Source organism: Ictidomys tridecemlineatus, chromosome 1 (assembly GCF_052094955.1).
Source record: "Ictidomys tridecemlineatus isolate mIctTri1 chromosome 1, mIctTri1.hap1, whole genome shotgun sequence".
Taxonomy (NCBI): Eukaryota; Metazoa; Chordata; class Mammalia; order Rodentia; family Sciuridae; genus Ictidomys; species Ictidomys tridecemlineatus.
In genome coordinates, this window is record NC_135477.1 from 188,245,595 (window position 1) to 188,267,348 (window position 21,754).

General features: G+C 41.2%; 2 protein-coding genes and 1 long non-coding RNA gene across 4 annotated transcripts in view; 2 read left to right on the top strand and 1 right to left on the bottom strand.

Moving 5' to 3' along the window:
• LOC101976603 (uncharacterized) overlaps positions 1-21,754 on the top strand; it is a 115,321-nt gene that overhangs the window by 71,483 nt on the left and 22,084 nt on the right. Inside the window, 2 exon segments of the mRNA XM_078023072.1 lie at positions 17,710-18,070; positions 20,612-20,664. Of these exon segments, the coding sequence (XP_077879198.1) occupies positions 17,710-18,070; positions 20,612-20,664 (414 nt within the window).
• Positions 932-17,642, bottom strand: LOC144378636 (uncharacterized). Of its 2 annotated transcripts, none has more exons than XR_013440550.1 (4): positions 17,353-17,621; positions 17,119-17,204; positions 7,645-7,719; positions 932-2,152 (listed from the first exon to the last, which is right to left on the bottom strand). It is a non-coding gene; the product is annotated as an uncharacterized LOC144378636 (long non-coding RNA). The 2 variants fall into 2 exon arrangements; XR_013440551.1 differs by lacking the exon at positions 932-2,152 and adding an exon at positions 6,241-6,658 and having other exon boundaries at positions 17,353-17,642.
• LOC101976881 (uncharacterized) overlaps positions 17,902-21,754 on the top strand; it is a 58,577-nt gene continuing 54,724 nt past the window's right edge. The window contains exons 1-2 of the mRNA XM_078053257.1: positions 17,902-17,974; positions 20,612-20,664. The gene's annotated coding sequence lies outside the window, so the exon portion shown is untranslated. The remainder of the gene's footprint in view (positions 17,975-20,611; positions 20,665-21,754) is intronic.

The following is a 21,754-nucleotide window of genomic DNA, read 5'->3' on the forward strand; positions in this document are numbered from 1 at the left end:
AGGCTCCAGAGGTGTGGGGTGTTTGCACAGAGCCTGTCAATAACCTTGGAAAAACAGATGAGTAACACTTCAGGAACCATATCCTGATCCAGGACAGGGGCAGCCTTTCCTTCATGCTAGAAGAAGAGGTAGCATCCAAAGGAGCCACGTGGAAATAATGGATGTGCACATTTATGTTCACACCTCACCTAGCAGACATTGTGCTGATGGTGAGGCCAGGGGCATATGTGAGAAGCAGTTGAAGGAGAGGGGCAGCTTCTCCCTGGTGCACATGAAAGAGTGCAGGCCTCTAAGTCATTCTCTGTACTCAGGGACTCACACTTTTCTAGAGACCGCTCCACAGCACTGAGTAGCATCACCATGTGGATGACAGCCCAATGATAGGCAGCTGGTCAATGGGCATGGGCCTGCATGATTGAATAGCCATGAAGTGTACAATCAAAGAAGCAAAGTACTGCTGAGATGCCAGTTGCAAGGTGGGAAAATTGTGGTTTTCAATGATAACCTGGGTGGAAATTGTGTGAATCTTCATGGTGAACAAGAAACACTTTTTAAATCTTAAAAATAACAGATCATATATTACTGGTGTTCTTTCTTTGGTAGTCAAAATATTAACAAATTATTATTATTTTTTTACTTTATCCACTCACAAGTCTTGATAGGTCCTAACTCTCTCATATCAACTCTATGACTCTGCCTCCATTGGCTGGAGTTGTCATTTCCATTCTCTCACTGTCACTCTGTGTGTCTTTACAGGAGAGGTTAGGTTCTTTTTTTTAATATTTATTTTTTAGTTGTAGTTGGACAGAGTACCTTGATTTATTTATTTTTATGTGGTGTTGAGGATGGAACCCAGGGCCCCGAACATGCTAGGCAAGTACTCCATTGCTGAGCCACACCCTGCCCAAGGTTACGTTCTTGAGGCAGTATATTTTGGGGTCTTGTTTTTTATTCATTCAAGCAGTTAGATAGATGTCTTTAAGTGGAGAAATAGCAACTTATATTGAATTATTGAAAGGCACGGGCTTTATCATTTTGTTGATTTTCTTCTCATTTTTTTGTATGTCTTTTGTTACTTCGTCCTGTCTTATTCATCTCTGTGGTTTGATGCATACTGATTGATCATGTCTGATTCTTTCCTAGTCTCAATTAAATGTGTGCTCTTGTATTGGGATTCATTCTTTCCCTCGTTCTTGTTTTGGTAGTGTGTCTTCATCCATTCCCAGTTGTGGGATTCACTTCAGTTTCCTTTGCAATGCTAGTGTGTGTTCATGAATTCCCTTGATGGAAGCATATCCTGGGAGGTCTTTATTTCTCCTTTGACTGTGCAGTCTACCATTGCTGGGTATAGTAATCTTTGATGGCACTTATTTTACTTCAGGACTTGAAATATACCATCTATGTTATGTGGCCCTTAGGTCTTTTGAGAAGGAAGTGGTCTTGTCTTTGGTGCTGTTTGGTGCTCTCTCATGCTGGTTCTAAAGTTTCTTGTGCTTCACTTTTCACTGAAGGACAGTTGTGGTGGCGGGATTTTCTCATCATTGCATTTGGGGTTGCAAGGCCCTGTGCACCTGGTGTCTGTGTCTCCATGTGTGAGTCACTAAGAGGCATTAACAACTGGGTCTTTTTCTCCCCCTAATTCTGTCATGAAAGTGAGTGCCTGGGTGTGAGTATGAGTGGATGGTGGTTGGAGCTGGGCAAAAGTCCCGTCATCTGGGCTTGGGGTGCAGTGCAGTGGCAGAGTCCAGAAATACATTTGAAGCCCTGTGTTCCTCACCAGTAAAATACACACACACACACACACACACACACACACACACACACATACACACGCGAGTTCCTCTTGGATGAGGTGCATTCATGGACTGAGTTTAGCAGCTTCTCTCTGGATCATAGGTTGTGTGCCTCAGGGGCAGACTGAGGCCAAGGTTTTCCTAATTCATTCAGGTGTATTACCCACCAGGTACTAAGCAGAAGTAGGTGGCAGCTAAGCCAGGTGTTATTTCTGTCAGCTGAGATATTCATAGGGGCGAGCAAGGGCAGAATGCAGCCAGCATCAAGCAGAAGTTCCTCCAGGTTCTTGTACTGCACGTCCAGGGGTGCATCAGCCTGGACCAGGTCAGCTTGTTGGGAAGGTCTCCACAAGATGCCCCTGTAGACACCGGACATGCTGTTACCACAACATTTTGTTCTGGGATGGCAAAGGAACTGTGGTTCCATCACCCACCTCAACCTTGGCATCCCCCGTTTTGGAACTTTGCTAGGCCAGGTGCTTCTGACCTGCCATGATTCTCAGGGGGCAGACCCCAGCTTTCTGCTTCATCTGGAGTGCCGCCCTCCAGGCTGTAGCTCCTGTTCCCCACCTCGTGGGACTCCAGCAGGGTTGCACCCACGTCTCCCGACCAGGTCAGGACCTGTGAGACAGCATCTGGCAGTGAACCAATGGCCACAGGAGCCTACTGTGGGAATGGGTGGTTTCTGACCTCAGGAGTAGATGAGACTTAGACAATAGATCCCTCCTCAAGATATCTCTCTACTGTAGCACCTTGGAAATATTCTTCACCAAAACTTAATATATATAAAGAAAATTATTTGTTCTTTTCAGTTATAGTTGACAGTAGAGTGTGTTTGACATATTATATGTACCCCTTCTCCTCCCCCTTCTTCCCCTTCTCCACTCAGTTCCTCCTTCTCTACTCCCTTCCTTCTCCTCTTCTTCCTCCTCTTCCACCTCCTTCCTCTTTCTTCTGCACCCCCTCCTTCTTCTGTACCCCAATTTTCCTCTAATAGAACAACCTGAATTAATTTAAGACAAGAAGCCTAAAAGAAACATAGAATAAAATGTTGAGTCCCAATACAATACTGACTCTAATTACATGGAAGGGGAGACTCTAAAATTATAGGCATTAAAGTTAAAACTCATTACTTACTTCCACTTAAATGCTACTGGATGTCTAACACAAAAACTCTGGTTTGTCACCTGACTTCCCAATCAGGAGGGTTGTGAGGACCCAAGAGAACAAGGAGTCAACCAGTATACACTCTGCAAAGAGGGTCACTAAAGAGGGAAGACACATGTGTTCAGCAAGCGCCTGACCCAACCTGGCAGATGGCACCACAAAAGCAAAAGCCTACTTCACACCACCTTCTCCTATTTTCTCCCCATTGATAAACTTCTTCCCATATTTTGCAAACAGAAAATTCACCGCATGTAGAGGAAAGCCAAAGGAGCCAAGAAGGGCTGGTCATGGTGGCACTTGCATGTAATTCCAGTGGCTCAGGAGGCTGAGGTAGGAGGATTGCAAGTTCAAAGCCAGACTCAGCAAAAGCAAGGTGCTAATAAACTCAGTGAGACCCTGTCTAAATAAAATACAAAACAGGGCTGGGGATGTCGCTCAGTGGTTGAGTGACCCTGAGTTCAATTTCCCAGTATCCGAAAAAAAAAAAAAAAAAAAAAAGCCAAGAGGCTTCTCACAACTTGCCAGTGAACCCTGAGGAATCTCACCTGACATTAACAATATAAGAACAAGGTGTGTTTTTTATAAACCTGCTATTAAGCACCTGGCAGTAATATATAACTAAAGCACGATCATATATGTACATTGAACAGGTAGTCAATATTTTTCTTTCTTCTTTTTAAAATTTTTTGTTTTAATTATATGTGACAGTAGAATGCATTTATTCACTTTGAAATATCATACATAGATGGGATATAATTTCTCATTTTTCTGATTGTACATGTTGCAGAATCATATTGGTCTCACAGTCACATATATACATATAGTAATAATGTCTGATTCATTCTACTACTTTTTTAAAAAATATTTTTTTTAGTTATAGGTGGACACAATATCTTTATTTTTATGTGGTGCTGAGGCTTGAACCTGGTTCCTCATGCATGGTAGGTGAGCACTGTACCTCTGAGCCGCAACCCCAGCCCTCATTCTACTATCTTTCCTATCCTCACATCCCCATCCCTCCCCTCCCATCATTTCCTGCTACATAATCTAAGATAATGTTATTCTTCCCTAGTGCCTCCTGCCTTACTGTGAATTAGCATCCACATATTAGAGAACATATTTGGCCTTGGATTTTGTGGGATTGGCTTATTTCGCTTAGCATAATATTCTCCAAGTTCAACCACTCAGTGGAAAATGTCATAATTTCACAATTCTTTAAAGCTGGGTAATATTCCATTTTTTTATCCATTCATCTATTGATGGGCATCTAGGTTGCCTCCACAGTTTAGCTACTGTGAATTGAGCTGCTATAAACATTTATATGTCTGTCTCACTATAGTATGCTGATTTAAAGTCCTTTGGTTATAAACCAAGGAGTGGGATATGTAGACCAAATGGTGGTTCCATTTCCAGTTTCCTGAGGAATCCCTTACTTCCTTCTTTTCATAGTGGTTGCACCAATTTGCAGTTCCACAAGCAGTGTATGAGTGTACATTTTCCCCAACATCCTCGCTAATATTTATTGTTGCCTGTATTCTTGATGAATGACATTCTGACAGGAGTGAAATGAAATCTTAGAATAGTTTTGATTTGAATTTCTCTACTTGGTAGACATGTTGAACACTTTTTCATATATTTGTTGATCAATTTTATTTCTCCTGTGAAGTGTCTGTTCAGTTCCTTAGCCCATTTATTAATTGGGTTATTTGTTTTTTGGTGTTAAGTTTTGTGTGTTCTTAATATCCTAGAGAATAATGCTTTATCAGAGTGTAAGTGATACAGATTTTCTCCCAATCTGTAGGCCCTCTCTTTAAATTATTAATTGTTTCCTTTGCTGAGAAGAAGCTTTTTATTTTGAATACATCCCTTTTATTTGTTCTTGATTTACTTCTTGTGCTTTAGGAGTCTTGTTAAGGAAGTCAGATCCTAAATTGATGTGTTGAAGATTGGGGCCTATTTTTTCTTCTATTAGGTACAGGGTCTCTGTTTTAGTGCCTAAGTCTTTGATCTATTTTGAGTTGATTTTTGTGCAGGATGAGGGACAGAGGTTTAATTTAATTTTACTACTTATGGATTTCTTCTTTTGCCAGCACCCTTTGTTGAATAGCCTATCTTTTCTCCAGTGAATGTTTTTGGCACCCTTGTTTAGTGTGAGATAACCGTATTTATGTGGGTTTGTCTCTGTGTCCTCTATTCTGTACCATTGGTCTACATGTCTGTTTTGGTGCCAATATCATGCTGTTTTTTGTTACTGTAGCTCTGTAGAATAGTTTAAGCTCTAGTATTGTGATGCCTCCTGCTTCGCTTTTCTTGCTAAGGATTGCGTTAACTATTCTGGGTCTCTTATTTTTCCAAATAAATTTCATGATTGCTTTTTACATTTCTATGAAGAATGTCATTGGTAGGAATTGCATTAAATCTGAGAATTGAGAATTTTTACATCTATGTTCATCAGGGATATTGATCTGAAGTTTTCTTTCCTTGATGTGTCTTTGTCTGGTTTTGGTATCAAGGTGTTATTAGCCTCATAGAATGAGTTTGAAAGGATTCCCTCATTTACTATTATGCTTTTGGTAGTATAGTCATTGTGATACTATTAATTCTGCCTATCCAGGAGCATGGAAGATCTTTCCGTCTTCTGAGGTTTTCTTCAATTTCTTTCTTTAATGTTCTGTAATTTTCATTGTGTAGGTTTTTCACCTCTTTTGTTATATTGATTCCCAGGTATTTTATTTATTTATGTTTTTTGAGGCTATTGTGAATGGAGTAGTTTTCCTAATTTCTCTTTTAGTGGATTCATTGGTGATGTATAGGAATGTGTTTAATTTGTGGGTATTGATTTTATATACTGCTATTTTGCTGAATTTGTTTATTAGTTCTAGAAGTTTTCTGGTGGAATTTTTTTGATTTTTCAGATATAGAATCATGTTTTTGCAAATAGTGATAGTTTGAGTTCTTCTTTACCTTTTTGTAGCCACTTAATTTCTTTCTTTTACTTGCTCTGGCTAGAGTTTCAAGGATGATGTGGAACAGAAGTGGTGAAAGAGGACATCCTTGTCTTGTTTCAATTTTTAGTGGGAATGTTTTCAATTTTTCTCTATTTAGGATGATGCTAGCCTTGGGTTTAGGACATCTCAAAGCCTTAGAAAAAGAATAAATCAACACCAAAAGCAGTAGATGACAAGAAATAATTAAAATCAGAGCTGAAATAAGTGAAATTGAAACAAAAACTGGCAAAACAAAAAGTTGGTTCTTTGAGCAATCAGATTTCTATCCTTGGTACATTGGATTACCATTTATTCCATAACTGGATAATTTGCCAAACTTCAATAGATCAGTTGATGGATCAATCAGGCTGCCAATTGTGGATAAGTACAAGGATATGGGCACTATGGTCCTGGGAAAGCTGGAATCAGGATCTATTTGTAAAGGCCAGAAACTTGTGATGATGCCAAATAAGTACAATGTGGAAGTTGTAGGCATACTTTCTGATGATGTAGAAACAGTTTCTGTAGCACTAGGTGAAAACTTCAAAATCAGACTCAAAACTATTGAAGAAGAAGAGATTCTTCCAGGATTCAAACTTTGTGATCCTAATAATCTTTGTCATTCTGGATGCACATTTGACGCCAGATAGTGATTATATAGCACAAATCCATCATCTGCCCAGGGTATAATGTGGTGCTGTATATTCATACCTGTATTGAGGAAGTCAAAATAACAGCCTTAATGTGCTTGGTAGACAAAAAATCAGGGGAAAAAGTAAGACTCAATCCCGTTTTGTGAAACAAGATCAAGTATGCATCGCCTGCTTAAGGACAGCAGGAATCATCTGCCTTGAGACCTTTAAAGACTTCCCTCAAATGGGTAATTTTACTTTAAGAGATGAGGGTAAGACCATTGTAATTGCAAAAGTTGTAAAATTGGTTCCAGAAAAAGACTAAGCATTTTCTTGATGACCCTGCACAATACTGTGAGGAAAATTGAGTGCAAAAGCCTACTTCACACCACCTTCTCCTATTTTCTCCCCATTGATAAACTTCTTCCCATATTTTGCAAACAGAAAATTCACCGCAAAAGTCCACATTATGTCAGCTTTCTCATATTGAGAGCTCTGCTATAGCACTGTGGAATTTATCCCAAGATCTCCTCCTCCCCTTTCAAACTCTGCTTCCTTGGACAGATTTGGCAATAGCTTTGTAAGTGATGTGGACACAATTGCCTACAATAATGAAAACCTACAGGAATTTTTTTATTTTTCATTTTCCACTTAGGCATAGTCTTTCTTCCCCAGGAAGATCATTCTGAGTGTGCAGAGTGTGTGTGCACATGTTACAAAGACAACTACCATGTTAATAAAATATTCCATTTGGAAAAAAAAAGTTGGTTCTTTGAAAAAAATAGATGAAATAGGTAAAACTCTGGTCATGCTAACAAAGAGAAAAAGAGAGAAAACTCCAATTACTAAAATACAAGATGGAGAAAATACTACAATGGACACGTCTGAAATACAGAAGATAACTAGAAACTATTTTGAAAATTTATACTCTAATAAAATAGAAAATATTAAAGACATTGACAAATTTCTAGACATATGACCTATACAAACTGAATGAGGAAGTCATGCATGCTTTAAACAGATCAGTTTCAAGTAATGAAATAGAAAATGCCATCAGAAGCCTACCATCCGCAGTTGTAGCTCAGTGATAACGTGCTTGCCTAGCATGCATGAGGCACTGGGTTCGATGCTCAGCACCACCTACAAATAAATAAAATAAAGGTCCATCAACAACTAATAAATAAGTAAATAAAAAGAATATAAAAATTTTAAAAAAGCCTACCAACCAAGGATAGCCAAGGACCAGATGGATTCTCAGCCAAGTTTTACAAGACTTTCAAAGAAAAATTAACACCAATACTCCTCAAAGCATTCCATGAAATAGTAAAGGAGGTAACCCTTCCAAACTCATTCTATGAGGCTAATAACACCCTGATACCAAAACCAGACAAAGACACATCAAGGAAAGAAAACTTCAGGTCAATATCCCTGATGAACATAGATGCAAACATTCTCAATAAAATTCTGGCAAATTTGCATACAAAAACATATTTAAAAGATAGTGCACGATGATCAAGTGGGATTTATCCCAGGGATGCAGGGTTGGATCAACATACAGAAATCAATAAACATAATTCATCATATTAATAGACTTAAAAACAAGAATCATGATCATCTCAATAGATGCAGAAAAAGCATTTGACAAAGTACAGCACACCATCATGTGAAAAACTAGGGATAGTAGGAACAGACAATGTTTTTTTAACTGAAACTTGTGATGTGCAGTTGTGTCAAAGCACTTAACAATAAATAAAGGTGGAAGGTTATAAGGAAAGGGTTCTAGTGTGGGGGTGCCTAGTAATATCTATCACAAAGGCTCCTCCAGAGTCAGAAGTTTATCCTGAGTCAAGTTTGGCCTAATTTCATAAGCCTAAAATCCTTCTAACTTGCTACATAAGCAGAATTTATCTGTAACTATTTTTTGCTGGTATGATTATCTAGCCCGAATATTTATTCCTCAGATTGGTCTAAAAGATGGCATGTTAAAGTGCTAACTTCACCAAGAGATCCCAAATGACACAGATCAAAGGATCCCTCTACTAACACAGTGGTAACAGAGAAAAAAAGCTGTTTTATTTTGATGTATCTTTGTCTGGTTTTTGTATCAGGGTGATATTAGCCTCATAGAATGATTTTGGAAGGGTTTCTTCCTTTTCTATTTCATAGAATACTTGGAGGAGTATTGGTGTTAATTCTTCTTTGAAGTTCTTGTAGGATATTGCTAAAAATTCATCTGGTCCTGGGATTTTCTTAATCAGTAGTCTTTTGATGATGTTTTTTATTTCTTTACTTTAATTGATCTGTTTAAATTGTGTATGTCCTCCTGATTCAGTTTGTGTAGGTCATATATCTCTAGAGATTTGTAGATGTCTTCAAGATTTTCTATTTTATTGGAGTGTAAATATTCAAAATAGTTTCTAATTTTCTTCTGTATTTCAGCTGTATCTGCTGTAATGTTTCCTTTGTCATTGTGTATTTTAGTACTCTTCCATAGTGTAACTATGGGTTTATTGATTTTATTTAGTTTTTCAAAGAACCAACTTTTTGTTTTGTCAATTTTTAAAATTGTTTGTTTCAACTCCATGATTTCAACTCTGATTTTAATGATTTCCTGCCTTGTATTGTATTTTATGTTGATTTGTTCTTATTTTCCTAGGCCTTTGAGATGTAAATTTACGTCATTTATTTTTTGATTTTTATTTTTTTAATAAATGAGCTCAATGCAATGAAGTTTCCTCTTAACAGTGACCTCAGCGTGTCCCAGAGATTTTGATATGTTGTATCACTCTTCTAATTTCCCTGAGTATTTTTTTAAATTTCATCCCTGATTTCATCTGTTATTCACTTGTCATTTAATAGCATATTATTTAGTCTCTAGGTGTTAGAGTAGCTTCTATGTTTTATTCTATCATTGATTTCTAATTTCATTCCATTATGATTTGATAGAAGTCAGGGTATTATTTCTATTTTTTGTATTTGCTAAAAGTTGCTTTATGGCATGTGATATGGTCTATTTTAGAGAAGGATCCATGTGCTGCTGAGAAGAAAGTGTATCATTAATGGATGAAATTTATATATGTCTGTTATGTCTAAATTATTGATTGTATTATTTAGTTCTAGTGTTTCTTTGTTAGTTTTTGCTTGTGGGATCTATCCAGTGGCTATAAATGTGTTAAAATCATCCCGTATTATTGTGTTGTGGTGTATTTGATTCTTTTTAAAAAAAATATTTATTTTATTCATTTATTCATTTTAGTTATTGATGGACTTTTATTTTTTATTTATATGTGGTGCTGAGAATTCAACTCAGTACATCACATATTCAAGGCAAGTACTCTACCTCTGAGCCAAAACCCCAGACCCTGTCTATTTGATTCTTGAAGTTGAAAAGTGTTTGTTTGATGTATATAGATGCTCCATTGTTTAGGGCATAAATATATATGATTGTAATGTCTGGTTGATGAATAATTCCCTTAAGCAGTATAAAATTGCCTTCTTCTATCCCTTTTGATTAACTCTGGCTTGAAGTCCACTTTATCTGATATGACGATGGAAACCTTGCTTGTTTACACAGTCCATATATGTGATTTTCCCCATCCTTTCAACTTCAGTCTGTGGATGTCTTGGCCTACGAGGTGAATCTCTTGGAGACAGCATATTGTTGGGTTTTGTTTTTTATTCCCATTTGACAGTCTATGTATTTTGATTGAAAAGTTTGGGCCATTAATATCCATGATTTATATTTCTGGTCATTTTGGTTTATTTCTGGTTTTTAATTTGACTTAGTTTCTCCTTTGGTTGACTATTCCTTTGGTGTAGTTCCTCTATTTGCTGGTTTTCACTTTTTTTTCCCACTTCATCCTCATGGAATATTTTGAGAATGTTCTGTAGTACAGGCTTTCTAATGTGAATTGTTTTAACTTTTGTTTATCATGCAAGATTTTTTATTTAATTTTCAAAGCTGAAACTTAATTTTCCTGGATTTAAAATACTTGGTTGGCATCCATTTTCTTTCAGAGCTTAAATATATTATTCCAGGACTTATCACATACATAGTTTTTTCCCCCACTCTCTTGTGATATTTAAAAATTTATCCTTTTTCTCTGTTAATCATTCTCATTATAATGTGTCTTGGGAAGGTCTGGTGTTTTGTACATTTGGAGTTTTGGAAGCTTCTTGTATTTGATTTTCCATTTCATTCATTAAGTTTCAGAAATTTTCTGATATTATATCTTTGAAAAGATTGTGCATTTCTTTGGGTTTTATCTATACTCCTTCATCTAGCTCAGTAACTCTTAAATTTTGTTTTTTTTCATATTATCCCATAATTCTTGGAAGTTCTGTTCTTGGTTTCTTATGATCTTGTCTGCAGGTCAACCAGTCAAAGGCACATCAAAGGAAGAAAACTTCACACCAATATTCCAGATGAATATACACATAAAAATTCTCAATAAAATTCTGGCAAACTGCATATAAAAACAAATTAAAGAGTGTACCAAGATCAAGTAGGGTTCATCCAAGGGATGAAGGTTGGTTCAATCAATAACAATAATTCATCACATCAATAGATGTAAAAATAAGAATCATATGATCATCTCAATAGATTTTAAAAAAGCATTTGACAAAATACATCACCCTTAATGTTCAAAACACTAGAAAAACTAAATGTAGTAGGAGCATACCTCAACATCATAGAAGCTATGTATGCTAAACTCAAGGCCAACATCATTCTAAATGGATAAAAATTGAAAGCATTCCCTCTGAAACAATGGAACAAGACAAGAATGTCCTCTTTGATGACTTCTATTCAACATCATCCTTGAAATTCTAGCCAAAGTAATTAGATAGGAGAAAAGAAGAACTCAAATTATTTGCTGATGACATGATTCTATATTTAGAAGACCCTCCAAAATTGCACCAGAAAACTTCTAGAACTCATAAATCAATTCAGCAAAGTTTCATATTATAAAATCAACATGGATAAATCAAACACATTCCTATATATTAGTGATGAATCTAGTGAAAGACAAATTAGTAAAATTACCCCATTCACAATAGCCTCAAAAAAAAAAAAAACTTGTGAATCAATCTAACAAAAAAGGTGAAAGATCTCTACAATGAAAACTATAGAACACTAAAGAAATAAATTGAAGAAGACTTCAGAAGATGGAAAGATCTCTAATGTTATTGGATATGCAAAATTAATACAGTCAAAATTATCATACTGCCAAAAGCATTATATAGATTTAATTCAATTCCTATTAAAGTCCCAGTAAGTGGGCTGAGGCTGTAGCTCAGTGATAAAGCTTTTGCCCCGCATGCCGAGGCACTGAGTTCAATCCTCAGCACCACATAAAAATAAAAAACTGTGTGTTCACCTACAACTAAAAAATATACATAAAAATATTTAAAAAAATAAAATCCCAATGACATTCTTAATAGAAATAGAAAAAGTAACATGGGACCCATTTGGAAAACTACGAGACACACAGTAGCCAAAGCAACCCTTAGCAAGAAGAGTGAAGCAGGTGGCATCACAATACCAGACCTTAAACTATACTATAGAGCCACAGTAACAAAAACAACATGGTATTGGCAATAAAACAGACATGTAGTCCAATGGTACAGAATAGAGACACAGAGACAAACCCATTTAAATACAGTTATCTCATACTAGACAAAGGTGGCCAAAACATACATTAGAGAAAAATAGCCTATTCAATAAATGGTGATAGGAAAACTGGAACTCCTCATATAAAAATGACATTAATCCCCTATCTCCCACCCTGCATGGAACTCAACTCAAAAAAGACCAGAGACCCTACACCTAATAAAAAGTAGGCCTAAACCTTCACAATGTTGACTTTCTTAACAAAACTCCTAAAACACAAGAAGTAATATCAAGAATCAATAAATGAGATGGATTCAAACTAAAAAGCTTCTTCTCAGAAAGGAAACAATCAATGAGTTGAAGAAAGAGCCTACATAGGGCTAGGGAGATAGCTCAGTTGGTAGAGTGCTTGTGTCACATGCACAAGGCCCTAAGTTCAATCCTCAGCATTAAAAAAAAAACAAAACAAAAAAAAACTTGAAGACATAACCCTCAGAATGGGAGAAAATCTTTCCCACCCACAGAGAGCAAACTAATCTCTAGAGTATCTAAAGAACTCAAAAAAACTTAACACCAAAAAAACCAAATAACCTAATCAATAAATGGGCTAATGAACTAAACAGACACTTCAGAGTACAATATATGCAATCAATCAACAAACATGTAAAAACTGTTCAACATCTCTACCAATTACAGAATGCAAACAAAACTACTCTAAGATTTCATCTCATTCCAGTCAGAATGGCATTCATCAAGAATATAAACAATAAAAAATGTTGCAAGGATGTGGGGGTGGTGAGGGCAGCAAGGTATACATTCATACATTCCTTGTGGGAATGAAAATTGGTGCAATCATTATGGAAAGCAGTTTGGAGATTCCTCAGAAAACTTGAAATGGAACCACCATTGGACTCAGGTATCCCACTCCTCAGTTTATACCCTAAGGACTTAAAATCAGCATATTACCATGATGCAGCCACATCAATGTTTATAGCAGGTCAACTCACAATAGCTAAACTATGGAACCAATCTAGGTGCCCTTTAACACATGAATGGATTTAAAAATGTAGTGTGTATGTATGTGTGTATGTGATGAACTATTACTCAGCCCTTAAAGAAGAATGAAATTATGGCATTTATTGGTAAATGGATAGAATTGGAGAATATCATGCTAAGTAAAATAAGCCCATTCCCCCAAACCAAAGGCCCAGTGTTTTCTCTGATATGCAGATGTAATTCACAATGTGGGGATAAGCTAGGGAAGAATAAAGTTACTTTAGGTAGAGAGGAATAAAGGAAGGGGAGAAGGTATGGGGGCAGGAAGAATAGTAGAAAGTATGAGACATTATTACCATATGTATATATATATGACTGTATGACTGGTGGGATTCTACATCATGTACAATCTGATGATCTATCAAAGTGCACTCTACTGTCATGTATTACTACTTAGGACAAATATTTTTTAAAAAGGTGTTTTACAGAATCCGATGATTAGATTTCTATAGTTTAAGGGACACCTATGATTTTATTAAAACTATATGATATGTACATGTTTCTCACGATTCTGAAAATCTTTCTAAAGCCTTAAATGGCTTCCACTCACAAATCAGTGGCATATGGCTTATCCCCGAAGCTTTTACGAGTTACTGTCTTCATTGTTTTCAGAGACTGGCCGATGGAACTGATTGCTTCTGTGCTGTCTGCAGACAATAGTGCTTTGTTGTGCTTTTTACTGTTGTCTTAGCATGATTCTTGCTCTACATGTGCCTCATGCACCAACATGAACCTCTGATGTTCCACAGTGCTACATACCCTTCATGTTCCATGCCCTACCTGAGGAAGAACAAGGACGCGTGGTCACCTCTCCTAGGTTCACTTCCATCAGCAGAAAGCAGCCAGATCATGCTGATGTGCAAATGTCTTGGAATAATCTGGGGGGATGCTGGGGATATAGCTCAGTTGGTAGATATAGCTCAGGTGCTTGCCTTGCATGCATAAGGCCCTGGACTCAATCCCTAGCACAACAGAAAACAATAGAATCCAGGAGAGACTGTTAGGTGGCCAGTTGGCCATGAATGGGTGAGCAGGAAGAGATCAAGAAGTGCGGCTGAGCCTCAGGAGCCTTATCTGAATGGCAAACACCTGTAAGATGGGGGCCTGCTAGGTCAAAGCCTCCTCTAGCATTCACTGAGATAAACTATCATTTCTGGACAATGTCATCATTATTTCATGTAACCAAGCCTCCTGGATCCTCCTTTATCTCCAAAACTAGGTCATAACACGTATTAAAAGGTAATGAACTAATTAAAGGGCAGTAAATTGAGGCAAAAATAGGGAAATTCAATAAGAAACCCATTAGGGGATGGGGAAATTGAGACAAAACAATGGGACTCAATCTCCCTAAAAACTCCCAATTCTGAGCAGTACATCATCCTCTCTGGGAGGAAGTCCATGCAGCTCATATGATGTAAGTCAAAAGGTGGCATGGACAGGACTCTTGAAACTTCCTGGACCCCCCAGTGAAACTGCAGAGCAGGAGGAGTGTGCTGTCCCTCTCCATCCTGAGAGGACTCACTCTCTGCCTTCAGTGATCCTTTGCCACTTTCACATGCATTCAAATGAGCTCACTTCTGTTACACTGAGAAACATGTCTGGAATCTTTCTGGCATGATTGCAAGTCTTTGGGTGAAGGCGAGGCTCTTCATGCTGCCTCAGTTGTGTGGAAGGCCTCATACCTGTAACATCACCATGGGGTGGGAAAGAGCTCCATGGTTCCAGAGCTGCTCCAGACACAGGCTGCACTGAGGGTCACATGAGCCGTGACTTGGCCCTGTACGTCTGCCCACCCCTGGGGTACACAGCCTAAGTTGGTGTGGAGAGGGACTTTGCCACATCCTGTCTAGCTTGATTCCATGGGTACTTTAGTTCAAAGAGTTGTGGGGTGAAAATCCCTGTTATTGTCCTTGGGTGCACAGGAGGCCTGGGAGGAAGTGTCCCTGGCTCTGGCTCCAGCTTGCTCCCTGTTGGTAGAGGAAAGACCTGGCTGTCTTCTCGTCCCCAGGCATGCCAGCTAGGACATACCACAGTAGCAATAGAGGGGACCCTGAAATCTCCATGAGAACAAGCCCACATCAGCCTGCTGGAGGAAGGCGCACCGCACAGGGAGGAAAGTAGAGGTGCCCCAGTACACAGCCAGCTCACCCCAGAAGCAGAGCTGTTTGGTCAGCCATCCTAATGCTCATCTGACGGAGCCCAGCTGAGCCTACCTGGAATTGCTGGCCAGCTCCTTCATAAACTAATGACTTTTGGAGTGATTTGTTTTGCAGCAATAGGTAAGAAATACATAAAGAAATAGATGCAAGGGAAGGGGATGGGGGATAGTAGGGGATAGGAAAGGTAGCAGAATACAACAATTACTAATAGGGCATTATGTAAAATTGTGGATGTGTAACTGACGCGATTCTGCAATCTTCATTTGGGGTAAAATTGAGAGTTCATAACCCACTTCAATCTAATGTATGAAATATGATATGTCAAGAGCTTTGTAATGTTGTGAACAACCAATAATAAATAAATAAATAAATAAATTAGGGATTAAAAAAAAAAAGAAATACATGCAGGTAAATTGAAAAGTTTCTCCGATATGCAGGAGCTAATTAAAAATAAGAGAGGAGGGGTGGTATAAAAAAAAAGGAAGAGAAAAAAACACAGGAGAGGAAATATCAACAAAGTAGAGGAAAGATGAGTACAATAGACAAAGGGGACAGAGGAGGAGGAAGAAGGGATGGGATAAGGAAGGAGCAGTGGAAGGGATCTGACAGAATTTTCCTATATGCCTGGTCGGGGCATGGTGGATCCTGGCATCAGGCACATCCACAGGATACTAATGATTTTTTAAAAACTCTACTGTAGATGAACTAAAGAGATCAGAGGAGTGGAAGGAGGGTTGAGGGGGCAGGGGGAAGTGCTGGGGACTGAACTGTTATAGGTTGATTTCATATCTTTATGAACATGTCAGGGCATATCCTGGTGTTGTATATAACTAAAAGAATAAATGTTTTTAAAAACAGAGGAATGCCAGGGACCAAAGATAAACCCCAAAGGCAAGCTCACAGGACATACTTCCTCCAGCAGGCCCTGGCTGTTTACAGGTACCATCCAGTATAGCGGTTCTTTCAAATGATTAATCCATCAAGTGGATGAACCCACTGATGAAGTTACAACTCTCAAAAAATAATCATTTTGATAGGAGGCGGACAGATGTGAGTGGTGGAAACATGAGGTCCAGTGAATAATTCTCTAAAATGGGCCCACTGTTCTGCCCCTCCTCATGCTTTATTTTCCAAGAAGTAATTCATACACACTACTGCCTGGCCTCATATGTCATATTCTCCTCAACAAACTACCTGTTATCTGCAAGAGAAATGCAGGCCCAGAATAATGTCAATAAGATGAACCCCAGTTACTCTGAGGGGGGACTTTTGTGACACTTTCCCAGATTAGATCCTAAAGCTCCGAGAGATATGGCTCATTCTCCCTAACTATAAAATTTGTAAGAACAGGTTCCAATCAGAACCAGTCACCGTCGACCAAAGTGACCTAGCACTGTCAAGACAGCGGGGAGCAAAAGTCTGATGTCATTTTATTGTCAGTCAAAAGTCAATATGTGTAACTTTGGAACTCTCCAGGAACTTCCCTGGGACCCCAATAAAACTGGAGGATTGGAGGGCACACCGTTCCTCTCCTGAGAGGTCCCCCTGTCTCGAGAATGTCCCCTTTCTCCTTCCTATCTCTTCTAATAAACTCATGCCTATAATTCTGAGCAACTTGCCTGAGACCTTTGTTTTTCTAAAGAATTGGGGTCTGAAAGGGGAGGTCACACTGCCTCAGTTTCCTAGAATGCCTCAGGCCTATAAAAATTTCACCTCTGAATGTTCCTGATGGGTGTCACATGTGAGCTCTTGGGGAACATCTGGTGTGCAATCCATATCAACACGGAAGGTGGCGTATTCTGGAATGAAGATCAGAATGCAGAGTAAATGTCAGGGCAGTCTCCCGGAAAATACCCACTAATAAAAATCTACTGTATTGGGTTGATCACATGTTAAAAAAAAAAAAACACTGCACACATTCGTTGAGTAATTTATAATCAACTTCACCTGCTTGAACTTGGTCCCTGTGGCTTCCAGACCTGTGAACTACGCTGGTGGCACCCATCAGGTCGCCACCGCAGGCTGCTGCCCTAGAAGCCGGGCTCCCTTGAGCGTCCAAGCAGTCACAACAGTAGGAAGGGTCAGGAAGCAAAGCTCAAGTCGCTTCAGGCAGGAGCGGCACATCTCTTCCTCTGCTTTGCTCCGTTCGTGACAACCATTTCTAAACTATCTTCTGCCGGCTTCACAGCGAACGCGTCCCCACAGGATCAGGTCTCAGCGCAACCGCGAGGGTGAACCTGAAAAGAGATGGGTCAATACACCTGTCACTCTGGCCTCTGGCAGGCAGGGATTGGATGAGCTTAGCTGTCACTCACGACGGGGGCGTTGCCTAGGTATTGTCCATCAGGGCGCTGGGGCGGAACTGTCCAGTCCAGCGCGCGCGAACGGACAGCAAAGGCGGGCTTCGGCAGTCTCGCGGGCTTTTCTTCCTCGTCTGCGGAGCTCCTTCCACGCAGGCCCGCGTCCTCTGCTCCGGAAGCTCGGCAGGCTCTGCGCGGCCTGTGTCTCCCCGCACGGGTTTCTAAAGATTCCTCGGGAGGTCAGCGAATCACTCGGCAGACCAGAGACGGTGGGTGTGCGGTCAAGACTGGCGGGACCCGATCAGCGCCCGGCGTGGGGACCGGCGTGAGGTTCAGCTGCGGAACGTGGGGCGGAGTCCGGGCTGGTGGGTGGCCCAGGGCCCTGTCCTGGTGGGCTGGCGCGGGTCCCCGTTGGTGAGTGGCGCTGTCCCCTGTCACCTGGGTCCCCGGAGTGGGCTAAGCGGCAGCGGGACCCTGGAGTTTAGTCCTCACCCTTTGGCGACTTCCGACCTCCATGGGTCATGTGGGCAGTTCCCGCAGCCTGCAGCTCCCAGGCACACAGCGGCGGTGGTCGGTGGGAAGAACGCGCTTATCCGCGCGCCCGGTTCCCCGTGCGCAAGAAGCGGGTCCCAAATGCATTGCCATTCTAGAGCCTGGCTCCTCCTAGGGCAGCAGCAATGCCTTCCCGCGTTCCCAGATGCCGCTGACTGCACCCTCTGGTGTGCATCTTCTGGACCCTCCATTCTTAAGGCGACGTGCAGGTGACAGTGATTTAGTTGTCGTAGTTTCACCGAGTAATGGATGCCCCCACCCCTTTTTTTTACGTGGGTGAACATTTCTTTCCTAGGAGTGGAAAGCAGAGAGGAATGACCCGAATTTGAGATTAAGAAGCACTTATGACTCTTTATCTTCTCTAAGGACAAATGCCTCATAAATGCCTTTGGGCACAGGTGTCTTTTGGCCACTTTACAGGATCCTGTGTCCCGACCCACTATCCTGTTCTTTCATGGGGGTTGTCACAGAGTGTCCACAGCTGCCCCGTGTCCTGCAAGATGCAGGGAATTTCAGGCCCTGGTTAGCTCCTCCTAGAGGACAGTTTGAGGTGTGGAGTGCAGCTTCTGAAGGGAGAAGCTGGAGGCCCTGGGGCTGAGGAATCTCCTGGAGAGGGACACTGTCTCCCCGTAAGACCTGTTCCATTCTTTTTTTTTTTTTTTTTTTTTAAGCCAGGTATTGAACCCAGGGGCACTTAATCTATGAGCCACATCCACAGCCTTTTTTAAATATTTGGAGACAAGAGTCTCACTTAGTTGCTGCTTAGGGCATCCCTAAGATGCTAAGGATGGCTTTGAACTCACAATCCTCCTGCCTCAGTCTCCTGAGCTGCTGGGATTACAAGTATGTGCCACTGCACCCTGTGACCTTGTCCATTCTTAGGGACCCGCTGGTCAGACAGTGGGATGCTGGTATGAAGGGAGAGGGACAGACATGATTCCTGTCCTCTGGATTCTAGAGTCATGGATGGACAACAAGTATTCCAAAGCAGGGAAAACTGACCCCAGCAGTGTGGAGCAAAAACCTATAAACTTTTGGCCCAGCCTGTAATCCCAGCAAGCTTGGGAAGCTTAGGCAGGAGGATCACAGTTTTGAAACTGCTTTAGCAACACCCTGTCTCAAAATAAAAAATAAAATGAGCTGCAGATGAGGCTCAATGATCACAACGACCACTACCACCCAAGAAACTACAAAGGCAACCTGAGGGGGTGGGAGGATGTACCTGGTGTCAGGTGGGCTGACCTGAAGCTGGAGTCTGACAGGTCAGTGTCCCCCTTCCCTGGGTTTGCTGCCTTGGAAAGACTTGCTCACTTCAATTACTCATTAGCTGCAAAATGCTATTTATTAGTAGATGCAAAAAAGATGAGAAAATATTTCCAGAGGGCAAGGAAGAAGAGTAATTCAGAAGAATAAGAAAAAGAAATATTTGGTCTAATATTCTGTCAAATAAAGATTCTTATATACTGTTTCCTCCCTCACACTGAGTTTATTGCCTTTTTTTTTTTTTTTTTTTTTTGTACCAGGGGTTGAACTTATGGGTGTGTGGAACCAGTCAGCTCTGCAAGCACCCACAGCTCCTGCAGAAAGGGCTGCTTTCCTAGGGAGGGGCAAACAGGATCAGAGAGAAACCGGAGGGGAGAGCAGTGAGGAGGAGGCCAGGTCAGATCCCAGGTCAGAGAGTGTTTCCCCAGAAGTCAGCCTGTTCTCAAGAGGCACCAGGAAGAAGGGTTCTAAGTTATTTCTAGCACCAGTGGGTCAGAGTCCAGGGTCCTGGAGGAAGGAGGGAAACTTGAGTTTGAGTACCAAGTATTTGTTCTGATTCCTGAAGAGAAAATGGTTCCCCTAATTGCTTATGAAGGGGAAAAAAAGAGGGGAGGGATTTTCAGTATCCGAAGGTGTCTGCCATGGGTTAAAAAGATGGCAGTCGGCTGCCTTGGACACCAAGGCTGTAATTCCTCACATATGCTTGTGACTTTGTGCCCAGAAGTGCAGAAGAACTTCGGGGCCTGCTTTGGAAAGCCAGGACTCGGCTCTCCCTAAGTGGAAGTGTCCCCTAGTGGGGCAGGTCCCCTTGCAGGGAGGAAACCTTGCCTGAAAAGGGCCGTAGCCAAAACCCTGTCCTTCTGGCCTCATTTATCCAGGAGCCTGATACATCTCCTTTCACTCATGCCCCAAAGTGTGCCTATGTGGGCTGGAACAAGAGAGGGGTCTTCTGGAGCAGGTGGCCTTCTGTGGTCTCAGAGGCCTTCATCTCTCATCCTCTGCAGCTCAGAATCCATCTCCAGGACTGTGTCTTCTCTGTTGTCTGAGGCCCAAGTGGCTCTGGCTCAGGTCTATCTTTTTTTGACCTCCAGGTGCTATGAGGTCCACAGGAAGGAAGTCAGGACTCTCCAGAAGGCAGGAAATGGTGAGTGTGTGGGGCCAGGACTGTTCAGGGAGGTGGGCTGTTTAGAACTGGTGGTAACCAGCTGTGGCTGGATTCTGGCCTCCCACTGTCAGCTCCAGAGTCAGTCAGCCCAGACCTGAGTCTGATGCTGCTACAGCTCAGCCCTTGATGCCTTCAGTCCATGGTGTGGGCTGGTGCAGGTGAGTTCCCAGTGTGCTGCCTGGTCTGTAGCCACTTTGGCAGAACACTCTCTGTGCAGCTTGTTGCCAGCCCAGCCCCTCAGTGTGCATTGAAGACAGTGGACTTCAGGGGATCTTGCCTCAGGTGTGGGGCTCCTGTGTGGAGAATGCTGATCTGCGGAGTCCATGTCCATGCTCTTCACTAGGAGTCAACTTGCCCCCATCTCCCACACCTAATCCCTGCTAGAGCTTGTTATTGATCCTTATAATACCTACTTTCTCCTCACATTTCCAGGCTCAATTTCCTGGTCCAGTTCAGACCATTATCCATTCTTTGCTCCTCACACTGCATTCATTGGGCACAGCATCAAATATTTGTTTCTGTTTGTGAACATTTGCCAAGTGGTGAAAGCAGAGGACAGTCACCTGGAACTCCATTTTTGTAACTCTTGCTATTTATTTCAGGGTGTGTGTGGGGGTACTAGGGATTGAACTCAGGGGCACTCAACAGCTGACCTATATCCCAGTTCTATTTTGTATTTTCATTAGAGACTGGGTCTCACTGAGTTGCTTAGTGCCTCACCAGTTGCTGAGGCTGGCTCTGAACTTTCGATCTTCCTTTCTGGGATTACAGGAGTGCACCACCAGCTAGCCCCACTTCACAACTCTTTGGGTCTGTCTTCCTTTACCTTGCCCAGGCACAGAGGCTTAATGCCTTAGGGTAAAAGTTCCCTCTAGACTCTTCACAGGGTCCTGTGTACTAGGCCACTGCCCTTTCATGGGGCTGCCCCTAGGTGCCTATAGCTGACCTTTGTCCTGCAGGGTACAGGCAATTTCAGGGTCAACTCCTCCTAGAGAGCAGCCTGAGATGTGGGTTTCAGCTTCTTAGGGGAGAAGCTGGAGGCCTTGGGACTGAGGAATCTCCTGGAATA